This window comes from Salvelinus sp. IW2-2015, linkage group LG37 (assembly GCF_002910315.2).
Source record: "Salvelinus sp. IW2-2015 linkage group LG37, ASM291031v2, whole genome shotgun sequence".
NCBI classification, from domain to species: domain Eukaryota; kingdom Metazoa; phylum Chordata; class Actinopteri; order Salmoniformes; family Salmonidae; genus Salvelinus; species Salvelinus sp. IW2-2015.
Window position 1 is genome coordinate 11,107,535 of NC_036876.1, and position 16,350 is coordinate 11,123,884.

General features: G+C 40.8%; 1 protein-coding gene across 3 annotated transcripts in view; it reads left to right on the forward strand.

Annotated features, from left to right (window-relative positions):
* Window positions 1–15,069, forward strand: part of LOC111960395 (protein Dok-7) — a 45,122-nt gene extending 30,053 nt beyond the window's left edge. For all 3 annotated transcript variants that reach the window (XM_023982380.1, XM_023982381.1, XM_023982382.1), the window contains 2 exons: window positions 11,180–11,356; window positions 13,337–15,069. In XM_023982380.1, the coding sequence (XP_023838148.1) occupies window positions 11,180–11,356; window positions 13,337–13,473 (314 nt within the window). In that variant the 3' untranslated portion in view covers window positions 13,474–15,069. The remainder of the gene's footprint in view (window positions 1–11,179; window positions 11,357–13,336) is intronic.
* The last annotated feature ends 1,281 nt before the right edge of the window (window positions 15,070–16,350 follow it).

The window sequence follows — 16,350 nt, forward strand, 5'->3', positions numbered from 1 at the left end:
CCCTCTTTGGGTACAGCGAGCACCATCCCCCTCTCTCTGCACCCCCCCCCCCCCCCTCTCTCTCTCTCCTACACCCAGGCTGCTGTTAGGCAGGTCATAAATTCCTGGAGGAGATTCTTCCTCATGGCCAGACAGTATAGAGAGAGAGTGAATTTTCATAGAGAGAACAAAGGAATTTCTTCCACCTCACAGAACTTGAGAACTGAACAATATTCATGTTCTGGAGAATGTATAAAAGGTCGGTGAAGCAGCCAGCTACGAACTGGTCCGTTTGGTACAATTTTGTGAAACTCATGAGAGACAATACAGCCACATTACCATAACCCTGTTTATACAAGAGTCTCTGTTGTGGGGCTTGCATCTAATTGTTGTATGGGATGAATGAGTAAAGATGAAACTATTTGTGAAATTATGTAATGTGATTTTAGACTGTTTAATGGAAACTCCAATTCCCTTTGGAGTTTAACTAAGTCATGGGCCCGCCCCATGAGCGCAGACATTGATCTGGAGTCATGGGACCGCCCCTTTCTGCTCTTCCGAATATAAACCCCACCTTGGGAATTTATCTTCAGACCATGCATCTCTCAATTACGAGAGGGCTAAGGTTTGAGCCCATTGCTGAATTCTTAACCATACCACGTGGTGAAACTATCTAACCGACAGAATAAGAACAATTCTTTGACACTAATTACTAGTCTGCAGCTAGGAATTTGGTATCATTGAACTCGAAGACTGACAACCGCCGAAACTGAACTATCCATTCTAACCACGGCAGAGAGAGAGAGGTTGGACAAACTCTCCAACAGAAACAAACTTTCCAACAGAGATCACGGCGACACACTGAAATATATATATATATTGATTGCAATTATTCCCGAATGAGTGAGCGTTCATGTGCAAAGGATTAGCATTTCAATTGTTATAATTATCACTTTGTAGTTTCTTTTATCTCCGTCGACCACTTTCCTTTTTGTCAACCAAGCCGCGATACCGGTTTATCCCACTAGGGAAACTCCACTATCATTTCCTTGTAACTATCTACTGTTTGTTTGTGTGCATTTCTGTGATTATTTAGTTAGTAAATAAATTATTTAAGACAATTGATGTATGGATGACTCATAGTGAAGACTGGGTTCGTGGAGATAACCAACAATTTACGACGTTTGGAATGAGACTAACGTGAGGTAAAGAATAATTCATTAATTGGAAGACAAATTGATCAGATTTTAAAATATCTGAAAGTTATTTTAGGAAAATTATAACTTTGTAATCTGAATATTTTCCTTGGTGCCATGACTTCCTAGTTAATTACAGTTACATGATTAAGTTAGTTTAATCACCTAATAATAATTACAGAGAATTTTTTATAAAAATAAGTCTTCAGTTTAATGATGCCAAAGACACGACACAGTCTAGAAGCTCTCAATGGTGCAGCTGTAGAACTTTCTGAGGATCATCTGGCCCATGCTGAATCTTTTCAAATCAAATTAAATGTTATTTATCACATGTGCCGAATACAAATAGTGTAGACCTTACTGTGAAAGGCTTACTTACAAGCCCTTAACCAACAATGCAGTTCAAGAAAATAGCTATTATTTACTAAATTAACTAAATTTAAATCATAAAATCAAATCAAAAAGTAACACAAGAAAATTACATAACAATAACGAGGCTATATACAGGGGTTACCGGTACCGAGTCAATGTGCGGCGTTACAGGTTAGTCGAGGTAATTTGTAAAGTGACAATGTATAGATAATAAACAGCGAATAGCAGCAGTGTAAAAACAAAGAGGGGGTGTCAATGTAAATAGTCTGGTTGGCCATTTGATTAATTGCAGTCTTATGGCTTGGGGGTAGAAGCTGTTAAGGAGCCTTTTGGTCCTAGACTTGGCGCTCCGGTACCGGTTGTCGTGCGGTAGCAGAGAGAATAGTCTATGACTTGGGTGACTGGAGTCTTTGACCATTTATTGGACCTGGATGTCAGGAAGCTTGGCCCCAGTGATATACTGGGCCGTACACACTACCCTCTGTAGAGCCTTACGATCAGATGCCGAGCAGTTGCTACACCAGGCGGTGATGCAACCAGTCAGGATGTTCTTGATGGTGCAGCTGTAGAACTTTTTGAGGATCTGGGGACCCATGCCAAATCTTTTCAGTCTCCTGAGGGGGAAAAGGTGTTGTGCCCGTTTCACAACTGTCTTGGTGTGTTTGGACCATGATAGTTCCTTAGTGATGTGGACACCAAGGAACTTGAAACTCTCTTTAGCTTGCCTGGTAGGCTCGCGTCACTGGACAGCTCGCAGCTGGGTTTCCCTTGGTAATCTGTGATAGTATCACCTTTTCCACAGTGTAGTTTATGAAATGCTGACCTTATAACTTTCAAGAATGACATTTGGAGACCCAAGTAATAGGCTTCTGTAGCCATGCTCAAATGACAGTAGAGCGCCAAACCTACCGAGTTGATTTATGATTTCTAGAATGTTTTAATTATAGGCCCTTACTTTTCACTGTCTTTTTTTACAAAATGTGTTTTGTGTTAAATTAGCCACTATCAGTAGCCAATGTTAGTTATACACCCACATACATTTATATCTGTCACTTTAGTGTTACTTTCCATACATTTTGCATCATTGCATTACATAGTTAGTTTACCTTTCTTTCCCCTGTCATGTTCGTGTGGTTGTTCCTGAGGATCGCTAGCAATAGTGGATGATATTAGGCTAACGTATTACAATTTGGCAAATCATTTAGGCCAATTTGAATCAATATGTAACGCAGACCATATGTAGCCATTTAAACCTGGAGCCTGGCGCATGGTTCACCACGACTGGACTGTTGTCATCACAGTTCCATGATTAGTAAGAATAATTAGGGTAGGTTTATAGCACTACTGTTCAGCCCCTATTGTACACTTTTCTCACCTTCCAATATTTCATCGATTGAACAATTACATTTGACAACTTTCAGGATGAATCAAACCACTCTTTTTTTATTCACCAATATATTTTGTGCATTAGTCTGTAGAGAAAATTCAAATAAAATTAGAATGAAAAGGTACACCAAATTTGAAGGGATGGCTTTAGAAAATGTACAGAAACCCCATTGAATGAAAACTCTGTTGGCCAGCAAGTGGGAGGGTTTTCAGCGGTTGAATTAAATGTATTCAGTGCACGCAAGAGAACTACGCTGAGAAGGAAAGGCATGCGTAAGAAAGGAGCACGTTTCCTCTATCTGAGTGCCTTACCTAACATCTGTAAATCGCATTACAGAATGGACAATAGTAGGTGAATGCACAGTAGTGCCTGTGTCGGGCTAGCTTTATGCATTGAAGTATTGTACAGTACAGTGAGTCAGAACTTGTTTTGTTAACACACTGTACACTTCTCAGGCCTCTGTCTGCTTCCATGTCTGAGTGGCTCACCTCATCTGTGCCTTTGAAAATTGCTGAGAGGTTCACTCTGGCTTTGTATTTATGTAACTCAGTAACTCATGTTGCATAATGAACACACATTCTTGTGCTGCAGCTGTGAGAAGAACACGCACACATGCGTACACAGGGGAGCACAGGGCCCTTCCTGATACGTCCCCTTAGTCCTTTACACACCTGTTCTAGAACTATCCTTACCGCTGTCTCACATTGGCACCACATCCATCACTCACTCCACCGCTCATTTGCCTGCCGCACCTGGCTTTAGTTCCCATGTCACCTTCCCACCCTCCTCCTGTTGAAGCCATAACATTATTAATTAGTGCAAGAACTCCCTCTAGAACTCAGAACACTCTTTAGGACAGGTCTTTGGTCATGAGCACTGGGGACAGTGTTGTTAACCTTACGAAAGCATTAGCTGTCTAGCGACTGTACATTTTTATGCCCAACAACCTGTGCTGCACAATTCCTTGAGCTTCTCAAAACTGGCCACCTTTAGCTCCTTATTAAAAACAACCGTTCTTCTCAAAATTCACAGAACGTCTGTGACAACATAATCTTTCACATGGGCTCAATAAAACAAATCCTCACTGCCAGTGTCCCCAAACAAAAAACTAGCATAGAAGCACAGAGCCCCTGCTTACTGCATCAGCACCGACCATTGGCACTTTGTTCTAAAAGCTGGAGCAGTCGACTGTGCTGAGCTCCTGTCGCTAATCTTAGCCAGGGGTTACCTCCGTGACATCCACTTTCAAAGAGAATCCACAGAGCGGTGCTGCTTCACAAAGAGCCATCTGCCAAAATGGCCTCCCCCATGCTGGGCTAACTCTGTGTGAACGCTGTCTAAAGGGCCCCTGCACTAAGCTGTGGGCATGCCCACTGTTGTAATGGGCAGCCATTATGGCCTGTTGTGAATGTGAGGGCCGGTTAATGTGATCAATTAGGCATCAGACCTCACAGATGATGCCAAAGGACAGACCCGCAGAGACTCTGGCAGTCTCTAATGGCTTCGCAATGACTGTGGAGAAATATTGCCCTGTAACTGTTGGTGCGCAGCTGATTAGGGGGTCCATGTCGCCATTTTGAAGGATTTAAATGGAATGAAGGAAAGGAATCACTGTAGAAGTAGCTTTGTCCGAGCCAGAATAGCCCACAGKGCAGGAGCCTATTTACTGTTTCTGTAGCGTGAGGCAGCTTGATGTACAGGTACAGCCTCTGCATAGGACACTAGTACTCTAACAGAATTGTATTTACTGTATTAGTATGCATGACAGTACGTCCGCGCAAATTGTTTAGCAAAATCGTAAATTCCCCGTATAGTATGTGAGGGCTTGCAAATCTGACCAATCTCCGCACTATTTCCCGCATAAAACAGTCAAATCATTGCAATATTTTTGCATAGAAATGACCCATCACCGCAGAACAAGAAGATGGCTCGCAATTTCAACCACTCGCTGCACATTTACCTCATAATGGTAAAATCAAGCAAGCCACACGTCAACAAACTTTTTCTCTCGTCAACGCATTTTCGTGACAAATTGGATAAAAATCATTGCATATTGCCATGCAAAATGTCAGAATTGCCGCAGCAAAATCAAGCATTTTTGCCCGCAAATATATATTWAAAAAATCGGCCAAATCCTGGATGGCATGAGGAATACTGTAGTTTGACTGTCTTGAGAGAAGCTGAACGAAACAGAGGCTTGTGTCAAACACTGTAGGCAGTGGCGGATTTAGATATAGGCGACATGTGCAGCAGCCCAGGGCGGCACGGGGCGCCCGCACAAATAAATTCAGAATGGTGACATTTGCGCGATCGGTTTTCATTTGCGCGATCGGTTTTCTATCGCTCATTTGCACGTCACGTCAATGATATCATGTCACCGTGTGGAACTGTGGGTCAATTAACCTTGTCGGAGTGGGCGCTCTGATTCTAGTTTGTGAGTTAGGCAGGCTACTGCCTGGGAAGGTCTCCCACTCAGAAGTACGAGATGGGGAGGGGGCGGGGGTAGGCTGACCTCAGGTCTCCCCACTGGAAGCCCGAGGTAGGGGGAGCGGGGGAATCTATCAAATAGCACACCTCTAACTTTGTACAGTACTAATGCAATTAGTAAAATCAGCCACACTAYGAAATGCTACCAAATAAACAACAATTAATTCATAATACTGTGAACATATAGTTTCACAGACATATTGTTGCATTTTTTTCTGGTTTGTGCGAAATCATTAAGAATAATATAAAACCAGTCTGCACACCACCAAGGTGAATTGGTTTAGTCTTGACTCTTGGTTGACAGTGTTGGGGGATGGGTAATGTATTGATGCTCGAGTGCCAAATCAACACAAATGGATAAGAACAGGTCTAAGCCATCAGGTGCCCAGTTTAGGAAAAAGAGGAAAGAAGAAGAGGAGAAACGTGCAAAAGATAAAGGTTTGCAGCTATGTCATCTCTTTATGAGTATAATATTATGCATGTTTGTTAGTCTATGTTGCTATGTTGCTTGCATTGCTATTACACATAGGGCGACAATATGATGTTTTCTGTCCAACTAGCTTACTTAACATTGGATATAATTTCACACAGTTTCATCATGATAATGTGTGTAGCCTGCAGAAAAACGATTACAACCTAACTAGCACATTATTGATTTAGGTAACTTTCATTGAGGTGACATCATAAAGGTTTTCTGTGATTGTATTGACTAGGTCCTGAGCTCAGTCAGGGGAATTTCCAATGCTGTAGGCTAACTTCAAATATGTCTATATTATGCTGATATTTTGTATCTTTGGTGATATATTGAGTCTTTTGGGGTGTCTTATGCCAAGAATTAGCCAAGGAGGTTGTATGGTTCATTTGGTTCCTATTCTGAAAGTTTGATCAATTGTGCATAATGACATGTATATTTAATTGTGCTACAAATGTATTTCGGGTGTCAGACTCATATACTATATTTCAATGCAAATTCAGGGGCACTTCTGAAATATTTTGGAGAACCCTCTGGCACTGGCCAGGATGAGGAGCCATCCACCTCCTCAGCCACACAGGCCTCTTCAGAAATGTTGTCTGAGACTGAGGATGAGGATGAAGACCCATTTGCTTCCACTTCTCCCCAGCCTGATTCTTGAGGTGTGTGTGTGGGTACACGCACATGTGTTTATGTGTGCATACCTGCATAACATAAACAAAATCAATAATGTCCCTTTTGCAAAGTTTTAAGTTTCCATTTTGTAGGTAACAATGATGATTTTATAATTACTGGGTATGTATGTGGGATGTTCCACCACTATAAATGCTGTGAATAACGTGTGTAAACTAATGCCCATGTGATGTCCATTAGAAATGCCTGTAGCAGCATCCCCACCAAACCCTGCTGCTGAGGATGAACCACTGACTGGCCTTCAGTTCTCACAGACAGAATTCGGACACAGCTAGTTTGCAGAGGACCACGTGAGGTACCACCTAACTTTGTTCTCCCAAGGAATGAGAGTGATAGAAGAAGTTGCCACCACCAGTATTTCAGGAAGACCTTGGTGAGTCGTGAAAAAATCCCTAGAAGTTGGTTGGTGTATTCTGAAAGAAACAACAGCCTCTTCTGCTTCTGCTGCAAACTYTTTTCTAGGAAGAAAATGTATTTAGCAAACTCAGGACTGACAGACTGGAAACATGCAAGTTCTTTGCTGACTTCACACGGCAGCAGTCCAGAACACCAAAACTGCATGAAAACATGGAAAGAACTGGCAATAAGTATCAAAAAAGGGGAAACAATTGATAAGCACAAGATGGCACTTATGTAGGCTGAGAGGATAAGATGGAGAGAGAGGTGTTGACACGTCTGACTGCTATTGTGCAGTCTCTGGCAATTAGACATCTGGCACTAAGGGGACACACAGAAACACTGTACTCTCCATCAAATGGAAATATCCTCAAAGAGGTTGAACTGATGGCACAATTTGATCCAGTCATGAAAGAGCACCTTAACTGTGTCCAAAAARGGACTTCAAGTCACACCACCAGCTACCTTGGCCACCAAATACAGAATGAACTCATTGATTTGTTGAGCAGCAAGGTCATTTCAATAATGGTGAGTGACATCAAGCTGGCAAAATTCTTCTCTATCATCTGCACCTCAGATGTCAGCCACACTGAACAGTTGTCAGTTGTGATTACAATTGTGTCACTGAAGGAGGAGCCCCACATAAAGGAACATTTCATGGGATTTTTGGAGGCAGAGGAGTCCACGAGCCAACATTTGGCACCCCTGATTCTCAACAGATTAGAGGAGCTAAAAATTCCTTTTGAGGACTGCAGAGGACAGTCTTATGATAATGGGGCCAACATGAGAGGCAAAAACAAAGGTGTCCAAGCCAGACTCCTGGAAATGAATCCAAGAGCTCTATTTGTGCCATGTGGGGTTCACACATTGAACCTGGTTGTGGCTGATGCTGCTAAAAGTTCTGTCGATGCCACAGGTTACTTTGGCATCTTACACAAACTGTACACCTTGTTCTCAGCCTCCACACAGCGATGGGCCATCCTGAAAAAACATGTGGACATCACTTTGAAGATGTGGACTGAGACAAGGTGGGAGAGTAAAGTTAAGAGTGTTGAGCMACTGCGGTATCCGGCAGCAACGGTGAGAGATTGAGGTGAGGGATCAAACCAAAGACCCTGTGATAAAGATTGAGGCCCAGTCCTTGTCAGAGGAGGTGGGATCATACCACTTCAGCATCTGTACAGTGGTGTGGTATGACATCTTAAGCCAGATCCAACATGTGAGCAAGCTGATGCAGTCTCCCAGTATGCATGTGGATGTTGCAGTCAGTCTCAGAAAGACAGAGCGAAGTCTCAGCAACTACAGGGCATCAGGCTTTATGGCTGCACAAACTTCAGCCAAGGATATTTGCGAGGGAATGAACGTAGAGGCCGTTCTACAACAAAAAAGTCTGAGGAACACAGAGGCACTTTTCATACGAATCATTTGATGAGCCTTTGAGTGATGCCCTGAAGAATCTGGGGGTGACATTTTTCAAATGTGTGGTTGATGCTGCAACCTCAACCTGCCACCTTGGAAAATGTGGGAGGGAAGTTTGGAGTGCTGTCAACCTTCCAACGTCTCTCAAATGAGGAGCTGACAGAACAATGTGAGGCCCTTAGTATGACACTGCACTATRAAGAACACTCAGACTTGGATGGCAGAGAGCTGGCACAGGAATTGAAGAACTTGCCTGACTTGCCAGATGGCAGTTGTGCAATTTAGTTTGTGTGTTTCTTGTTTGAAGTGCAATAGTGTAATAATYAGGTTCTCTTCTTTATAAGTGCGTTATTATAGTTGTGTATTTGTGTGATATAGGATTTGTGCAATTTAGTTTTATTTGTGTGTTTTTTGTTAGCAATAGGGTAAYAGTGTAATMATTTGATTCTCTTTTTTATTTATATACTACAATTTGTTTCTATTTGTCTTTGTTACTTCTTTTTGATATTTATGAGTCTTMTTTTTGTAWWTATTTATATAGTTTTAAAKGTTATGATTATTTATTTGTGTTGTTYCAAATGTCTGAATAAAAGGTTTTATCCTAGTTGTATCTGTGAAACATTTGTATTTGGTGATTTTAGATCCCGAAGGAAGCTAGCTAACTTTACTGCAGGAGAAAGTGATGTCAATCCTCCCATGATCTGTTTAGAGCTGTCTGTGTAGAGATATATCTGTTTTGATATCCCACTGTTTTCACAGTCAGACGCACAACATAACTGTTGTTTTATATATAAAGGGCCTTTAATGCAGTGTTTGTTCTTTCATAAAATGGCCCCTGGCTTTAGAGAGTAGCTAGATACACTGACCTAGAAAGATGATTTTGATGTGTGGATTTAACCATGTTTACTAAAGAAGAGCTGCTTCCAGTGTTTTGCATCTTGCCATTGGTGGTAGTAGATAAGTAGGCTAGAATAGCAGATGTAGTCACSTTAACAGTAATGATTTACAGTGCCTTCAGAAAGTATTCACACCCCTTTWCTTTTCCCACATTTTGTTGTGTTACAACCTGAATGTATAATGTATTACATTTAGCCTTGTGTCCCAGACCTATACACAATACTCCATAATGTTAAAGTGGAATTTTGTTTGTAGATTCTTTCTAAATTACTAAATAAGGTCAGGAATGAAAATGTGCTTAACAAATCGCATATTAAGTTGCATGGACTCATTCCGTATTCAATAATAGTGGTTAACATGATTTCTGAACGACTATCCCATCTCTGTACCCCACACATACAATTATCTGTAAGTTCCCTCAATTTGTTGAGTGTTGAATTTCAAGCAGAGATTCTACCACAAAGACCAGGGAGGGTTTTCAATGTCTCGCAAAGAAGGGCACCGATTGGTAGATGTGTAWTTTTTTTWAATAAAAAAAAGCAGGTGCTGAATATCCCTTTGAGCATGGTGAATTTATTAATTACACTTCGGATGGTGTATCAATACACCCAGTCACTACAAGATACAGGCGTCCTTCCTAATTCAGTTGCCGGAGAGGAAGGAAACTGCTCAGGGATTTCAAAACACGTAGAGTTTAATGGTTGTGATATAAGAAAACTAAGGATGGATCAACAACATTGTAGTTGCTTCACAATACTAACCTAAATGACATAGTGAAAAAAAAGAATTCTGTACATAATACAAATATTCCAAAACATCCATCCTGTTTGCAACAAGGCACTAAAGTAAAACTGCAAAAATGTGGCAAAGAAATACACTTTTTGTCCTGAATACAAAGCGTTATCTTTGGAGAAAATCCAACACAACACATCGCTGAGTACCACTCTTAATATTTTCAACATGGTGGTGGCTGCATCATGTTATGGGTATGCTTGTCATCGGCAAGGACTAGGACATTTTTGGGGGGATTAAAAGGAAAAGTGTTGACACCTACTGTAGCTGATAAAAAGCCACTTCTCTGAAATGCACATATTTTAGCCGTGGTCTATACCATTGTATGAATAAGACATTGAGGTCAATGGCACTCAGCAACCCAGCAATGTAGTCCTCTTTACCCTGAATGGCTTTCAGCTTTATGACAGGCAAAGCACTTTGGAGACCTCCTCTTATCAYTATGCACATCTGAGAGCTGGTTCAAAACGTGTTGATTGAACATATTGACTCTGTATTTCTCTCATTTGTGTGTTTGGCAGAAAAGACTTTCCTGACAAATGGATATAATAGACGGCTATTGGTTGTATAAACATTTTTCACAGCATTTCAACTGTTCATCAATAAACTATGACTCTAGTACTGTGTAGTACTATGTATAGTATGTTCAGTTGCACACATTTGCTAATACATGCTTGTAGGTCCTATCAAACAGATGGAAGACATAGGCTTACCTGTGCTAATTAGCTGTCTGTGTCTCCGAACACCTGTGTGTAAACGGAAGACGGACAAACATGTTGTCGGCTGCAACTGTGTTAAAACCGTATATATTTTGCATTTGTGAAGTTATTTTGATGTGATATGTTTCTAGAACTATACTGCAATTGAGAATCGATTCACGTTAAGATGAATTATTTGGCTGTTTTGCCTACCAGAGCCAATTCTCCTCTWAACAGAACATGTAAGGTCCTTGGACCATAAGGAGTAACGTGAGGCTCCTTTAGTCCATTATTGGGCTAGCATCACCTGTGCCTGCTGATAAATCGGCCTCATTAGGCCACCCAGACAGATTTGTGGTTGAATAACATCCTGGTATTTCTTCATTGGCAGGGGCCATGTTTGTGTTCCCGCCAGAAATGGCGGCTCCAGAAAGACCCCGCGGTGATGGAGTGACCTACGTCAATATTCCCATCAGCCCCACGTCCAAGAAACAGCTGAACTACATGGAGCTGGAGCATCAGGAGCAAACTGGGGTCAGGGGGACTGGCCAACACCTCCCAGGACAGAGTAAGGGCCCATTTTCTCAATAACAACCAGTCTTTTGTAGGTAACTGGTGGTTTGCTCTTCTGTGGTTCCAATGTCTTTGATCTTGCTACAAGTTTTTCTATAGCCAATCAACATGATGTGCCTCTTGAAGTGCAATAGTGTACATGCAGGTACACTATATTCAAAAGTGATGTAGTCAAAGAAAATATAAAGTGGCAAACATTATATTTCTTGTGTGAGCAGAGTAAGGGCCCCACATACTCAAATGTGACCATTTTTATTTTAAGGTCCAATGCAGCCATTCTTTTTAATCTCAATATCAATTTATAGGTACCTTACTGTGAATGGTAAAAAATAAACAAAAATTGCTTCTTAGCAAAGAGCGTTATTTGCAGAGAGATTGCAGARAGATTTGGAACTCTTTCTTATTGGTCAATTAACGGCCCAGTGCAGTCAACAATTCAGCTGTTCCTGTGTTTTATCTAATATTGTACAACAGCTGATGAAACTAACACTGTAAAAGTGTGAATTTGATCAGTGTTATTTCCTGATAGTTGCTGGTTGAAAATACAATCGACACAGAACATCTAACCAGCAGGTTTGCATGGGTGGGAGTTTTGGCTTTCCATGGTGACACCATGCAGTACATTGGTTAATAGACCAATAAGAAAGAGAGTTCCAAACCTCTCTGCCAATAACCTCTAGTTTTCAGATTTCCCCTCCCACTTGGCGTCAGTTCAACATCTGGTTTTGATTTATGTTTGGTTGTTGTCAACTAACGTGAATTCAACATGAAATCAGCAAAAAATGTCACCATGTCATTGGATTTAGTTGAAAGTTTTGTGAAAAAAAGCGAAATTCCCATACGTTGATGACTTTTTAAAAATCCAATTAGTTTTCCACGTTGTCATCGCATTGAATTAAAAAATGTAGAACGTGGAAAGTTTGATTCAACCAGTTTTTGTCCAGTGGGTCCCCACTCAAACCACTCCCACAGAGTCCAAGTCAAATTCATGCTTGTACCCAGAAATTATTTGATATTGATATAAAAATGGCTGCATTGGGCCTTTAACTAATTTACTGTCCGAGATGTCAGCAGGCAGGCTAAAACTCCATCCCCACCAAAACAGGCTGACATTTCTTTTCAAACAGCTCTTACACTAAAAGTGCATTATCATAATTTTCACAATTTCACAGTATTATTCTAACTTCATAGTGTGGAAATGTATATAAATCACAGGAAAATCCCGTTTTTGACTGCACTGGGCCTTTCAGATTTCTTGTTTTTTGCTCACACTAGAATGGCAAAGAGGGACAGAAGGGGGAAGAGCGACAGGGTAGCTTGCGACCACTAGCGTATCGATTCAAATCAGACTCAAGAGACTCATAGTAAATTATACTTCTCAATTCGATTCCCGCTTAGTCAGAGATAAGAAAATAACCCTTCAACGATCACGTTGATTGCTCCCCGTCTTGCCGAGCGACACTCAAGCTGCTGTCATCAGGTGCGGGGATGCGATAGCACGGTCTAATAACGTCGTTACTCTCCGGGARTATGAGGGACGCTCTTGCTCGATGCGAGAAAGGTTMATTTCCAATGTCATCTTGACGGTTTCTGTCACTTGGAGGAGTGTGCCAGCATAGCCGAGACGGAAGGTCGTAGGGCGTTCAGAATACCGCGATGAATTCACTTGCTCTAATGGGGTCATCTTCCCAGACTGTGTTGTGTGTGTGTTTGTTCATTTTTCCACTTCATGAAACTGCCTGGAGAACGTATAACTGAAGMAATGGTTGTTAATGCTTCCTCTGTAGTTCACGGACAGGGAGATATTGCTGTTCTCTCTGATTTGAATGATAATCGTACATAAGTGTGGTCACTGTGTTTTTGAATAAACCTCTCTACCATGTTTATTTTATTTTTATGCATGACACCCTGAAAGGAGGGTCAACAATACTCATTATTACTCATCTCATAGACTGCTTGTTTTTTCTCTCTACAGGGAAAAGTTCCACTAAATATGCCCAGATTGACATCACTGCTACGGATGCCGCCCACAAAACGGGTACCCAGCATGCCCTGGGGCGAGAGGAGGGTCTTCACACCCTGGAGCAGAGGAGGAGGGGAGTACCACAGTGACATTACACCTCCAATCTTGACCTACACAGGGCCTCTGGCCCAGACCAGACTGTTGTATAAATCTCTGGAATTCACCAGAAACTTGGATTTCCTGGGGCACCTCCAGCTGCCATGATGTCAAACTCTTCAGAGATCTGCCACATTTGATTTCTCTAACATCAATTGTTGAYGTCTTCGGACAGTACTGTCATTCTGCAATCACGAAAGCAACATGAAAACAAACTGTAATTAAAAAGACAAAAGCTGCTGCATGGATTTAAGGGATGTAAGGGGACATTTCAATCCCTTGTGGAACCAGACATCTCATTAGAAGGCATCACTGTCACTGTCACAGCCCTGGGCAGACTTGGGAGGAGTGGGGGGCTGAAAGTGCCAGTCTTGGAACTGAGTCATTACCCAGGCTCAAACCCCCGGAGGAGCAGTGGGTTTTTCACAGCCTCGCCTGTGCCACCCCTAATCTAATACAATACGGTTAGAATCTAGTTTGGGGGAGATGAGGAGGGAGTTGAAAAAAGCATCACCCTCCATAACTCCTCTCTGATTATCGTTATACTAATTCTATAGTGTTTAGTTGTATGAAAGCCTTGACTGAGGCCTTTTGAAAGAGACTAGTTTAGCACAGGGCCAGATAGATAATGGATAATCAGTCTATATTTATCCTGTACAGTACATGCAGTCTTACTCATTCAGAATGTCGAAGCTACAGCGACGTTCAACAAACTTTTTAAGAACTTTATGAAGCTAATACGACAAAGTGGGCATAGACGTTCCGGCGGTGTTTGTATACCAATGAGACCAACGTGATTAAGCCCTCATTATCGGGTTGTGGTTACTCAGCCCAGGCTTGTAATTGTTCCGCGTTGGCTAAATGAACTTTGGTTGGCTTGAGTGTGCCTAATTGCCCGTTGTTGACCACATCCGTAGCGTTCGTTTCTGGGCGCTCTTCATTTGTTTTTCAACTTCACGGTTCACGTGGCTTCGCTGAGGGACAGACAGACAGAGCTTCAGCAACATACACCCTATAAATAATTCATTGGATTTTTTTCAGCTTCGCAGAAAGGAAAAATGAAAAACAATATCCCGGAAATGTTTGTCAGAAGCGCCTGTGGCCCCCCATTATGCAAACGTATATCTTAAAAAATAAAAAATAAAAAATTTAATAGCTATATAATTTAAGACAGGAGTTCCTATGTAAATGGAACCTTATTGGAATAGAAATTTCTTCTTGTCTGTATTCCCTACTGTGTGTTGAACGTATGCGTTTGTTTTGCTGATACTTTAGACAGTCATTATTTTATTTGTGATGTTAGTGCGGTTCTCATTATATTAGTACATATATCACTTTTTCATATACGCAAATGTAACCTTGTCTAGAGAGAAATATATTTGTATTAAAACCAATATATATTTCTCCAGTATCTGTAAATACATTTCCCTGTTTCTGTTCTAGATGTCTTGGACTGCCATACATTATATATTTGAAGATAATGTGTATGTACAGATCAATGTTAAGAGTTTTACATACGATGTCTGTATTTTTTCAAAAGCCTTTTATTTGAATATTTTATTTATAACAAATAACAACCATTGCTTTGACGTGTGAGTTCATTTCTTTATGTACTGGTTCACTGATTGGACTATTTTTATCCTCATGTGGCTCATGGAACATAAAGCCAATGGTTACACTGCACTTAAAACAACCTTTACAACCAAATGGTTGTTTGTTTTGGTTGGAGTAAAAGAGTCTAGTCCTGTTTGTCATAGGGACCGGATGTTGGAGCTGCCTTAAGGGCAGTAAGTAACAGGAGGCAACAGAATTCAGTGCAAAAGTGTAAGCAATCCAATGGATATTTACATCGGACTACAAAAAATATTTACAAAATAGGCAGATTCGCAAATACTGTCAAAACACTGGTTTGAATTAAATAAAAACCTCAAAATCAGGCCTACTCTGCCAAAACAACTATAGCAGGTTGGGGTATACCAGGCCACCCCACATAAAAAAATATTATAGTATACTATGGCATAAATACTATAGTATTCACTGTAGTGTTTTTGCAGACTTCACTGTAGTATTCACTGTACTGTTTTTGTGGACTTAAGTCAGCATGCTGTAGTATTTACTGTACTATACTGTAGTATTTACAGTTAACTATAGTGTAAAAGAAAATAGTACTATATATACTTTAGTAATTAATGTAGAGTTTTTGCAGATTGTAGTATACTATAGAATTTACTGTCGTGTTTACTATAGTGGTTTTGTTTTATTATCTTTGACATTGAAGTTGAAGTGTTCTCCTTGAGAAAACCTACTGGATAAATACTAAAAGAGTACATTTTCCATAACTGGTAGGTAGGTAGGACTGGGGTCTGAACAGAGTTCAGGTTTCTCACTTATGGGTGGCACAAATTGGGATATGGGGGAGGGGAATGGGCAGGACATTTACAAATTAAATACTGTAGTATTTACTATAGTTAAAAAAGTATAGTGTTTTTGCAGACTGTAGTGTTTTTGCAGACATTACTGTAGTATTCACTACAATGTTTMTTTGCCGATAATACTGTAGTACCACACATGTTAGAAGGATACTACAGTGTGTTGTATAGCATTCTACAGTATAGTCGAGTTTCCTACAGAATTCTATAGTAARTACTGTAGTATTCTATAGTAAACTGTACTCTTTTTTTCATGTTGTTCCTCCAGCTCATACTGTATACCTGAGCTAGAACAGAAGTGAAGCACAGCACTTCTGATAAACAGACAGCTTTATCCCAATGGGGTGATTCCGCTTCAAACCAGGCCAAAAAAAGATAATGATTTTTTCCCACATTTAATCCATAGAATGGCCCTTTGGAGGAAGGATTGTTAACATATAT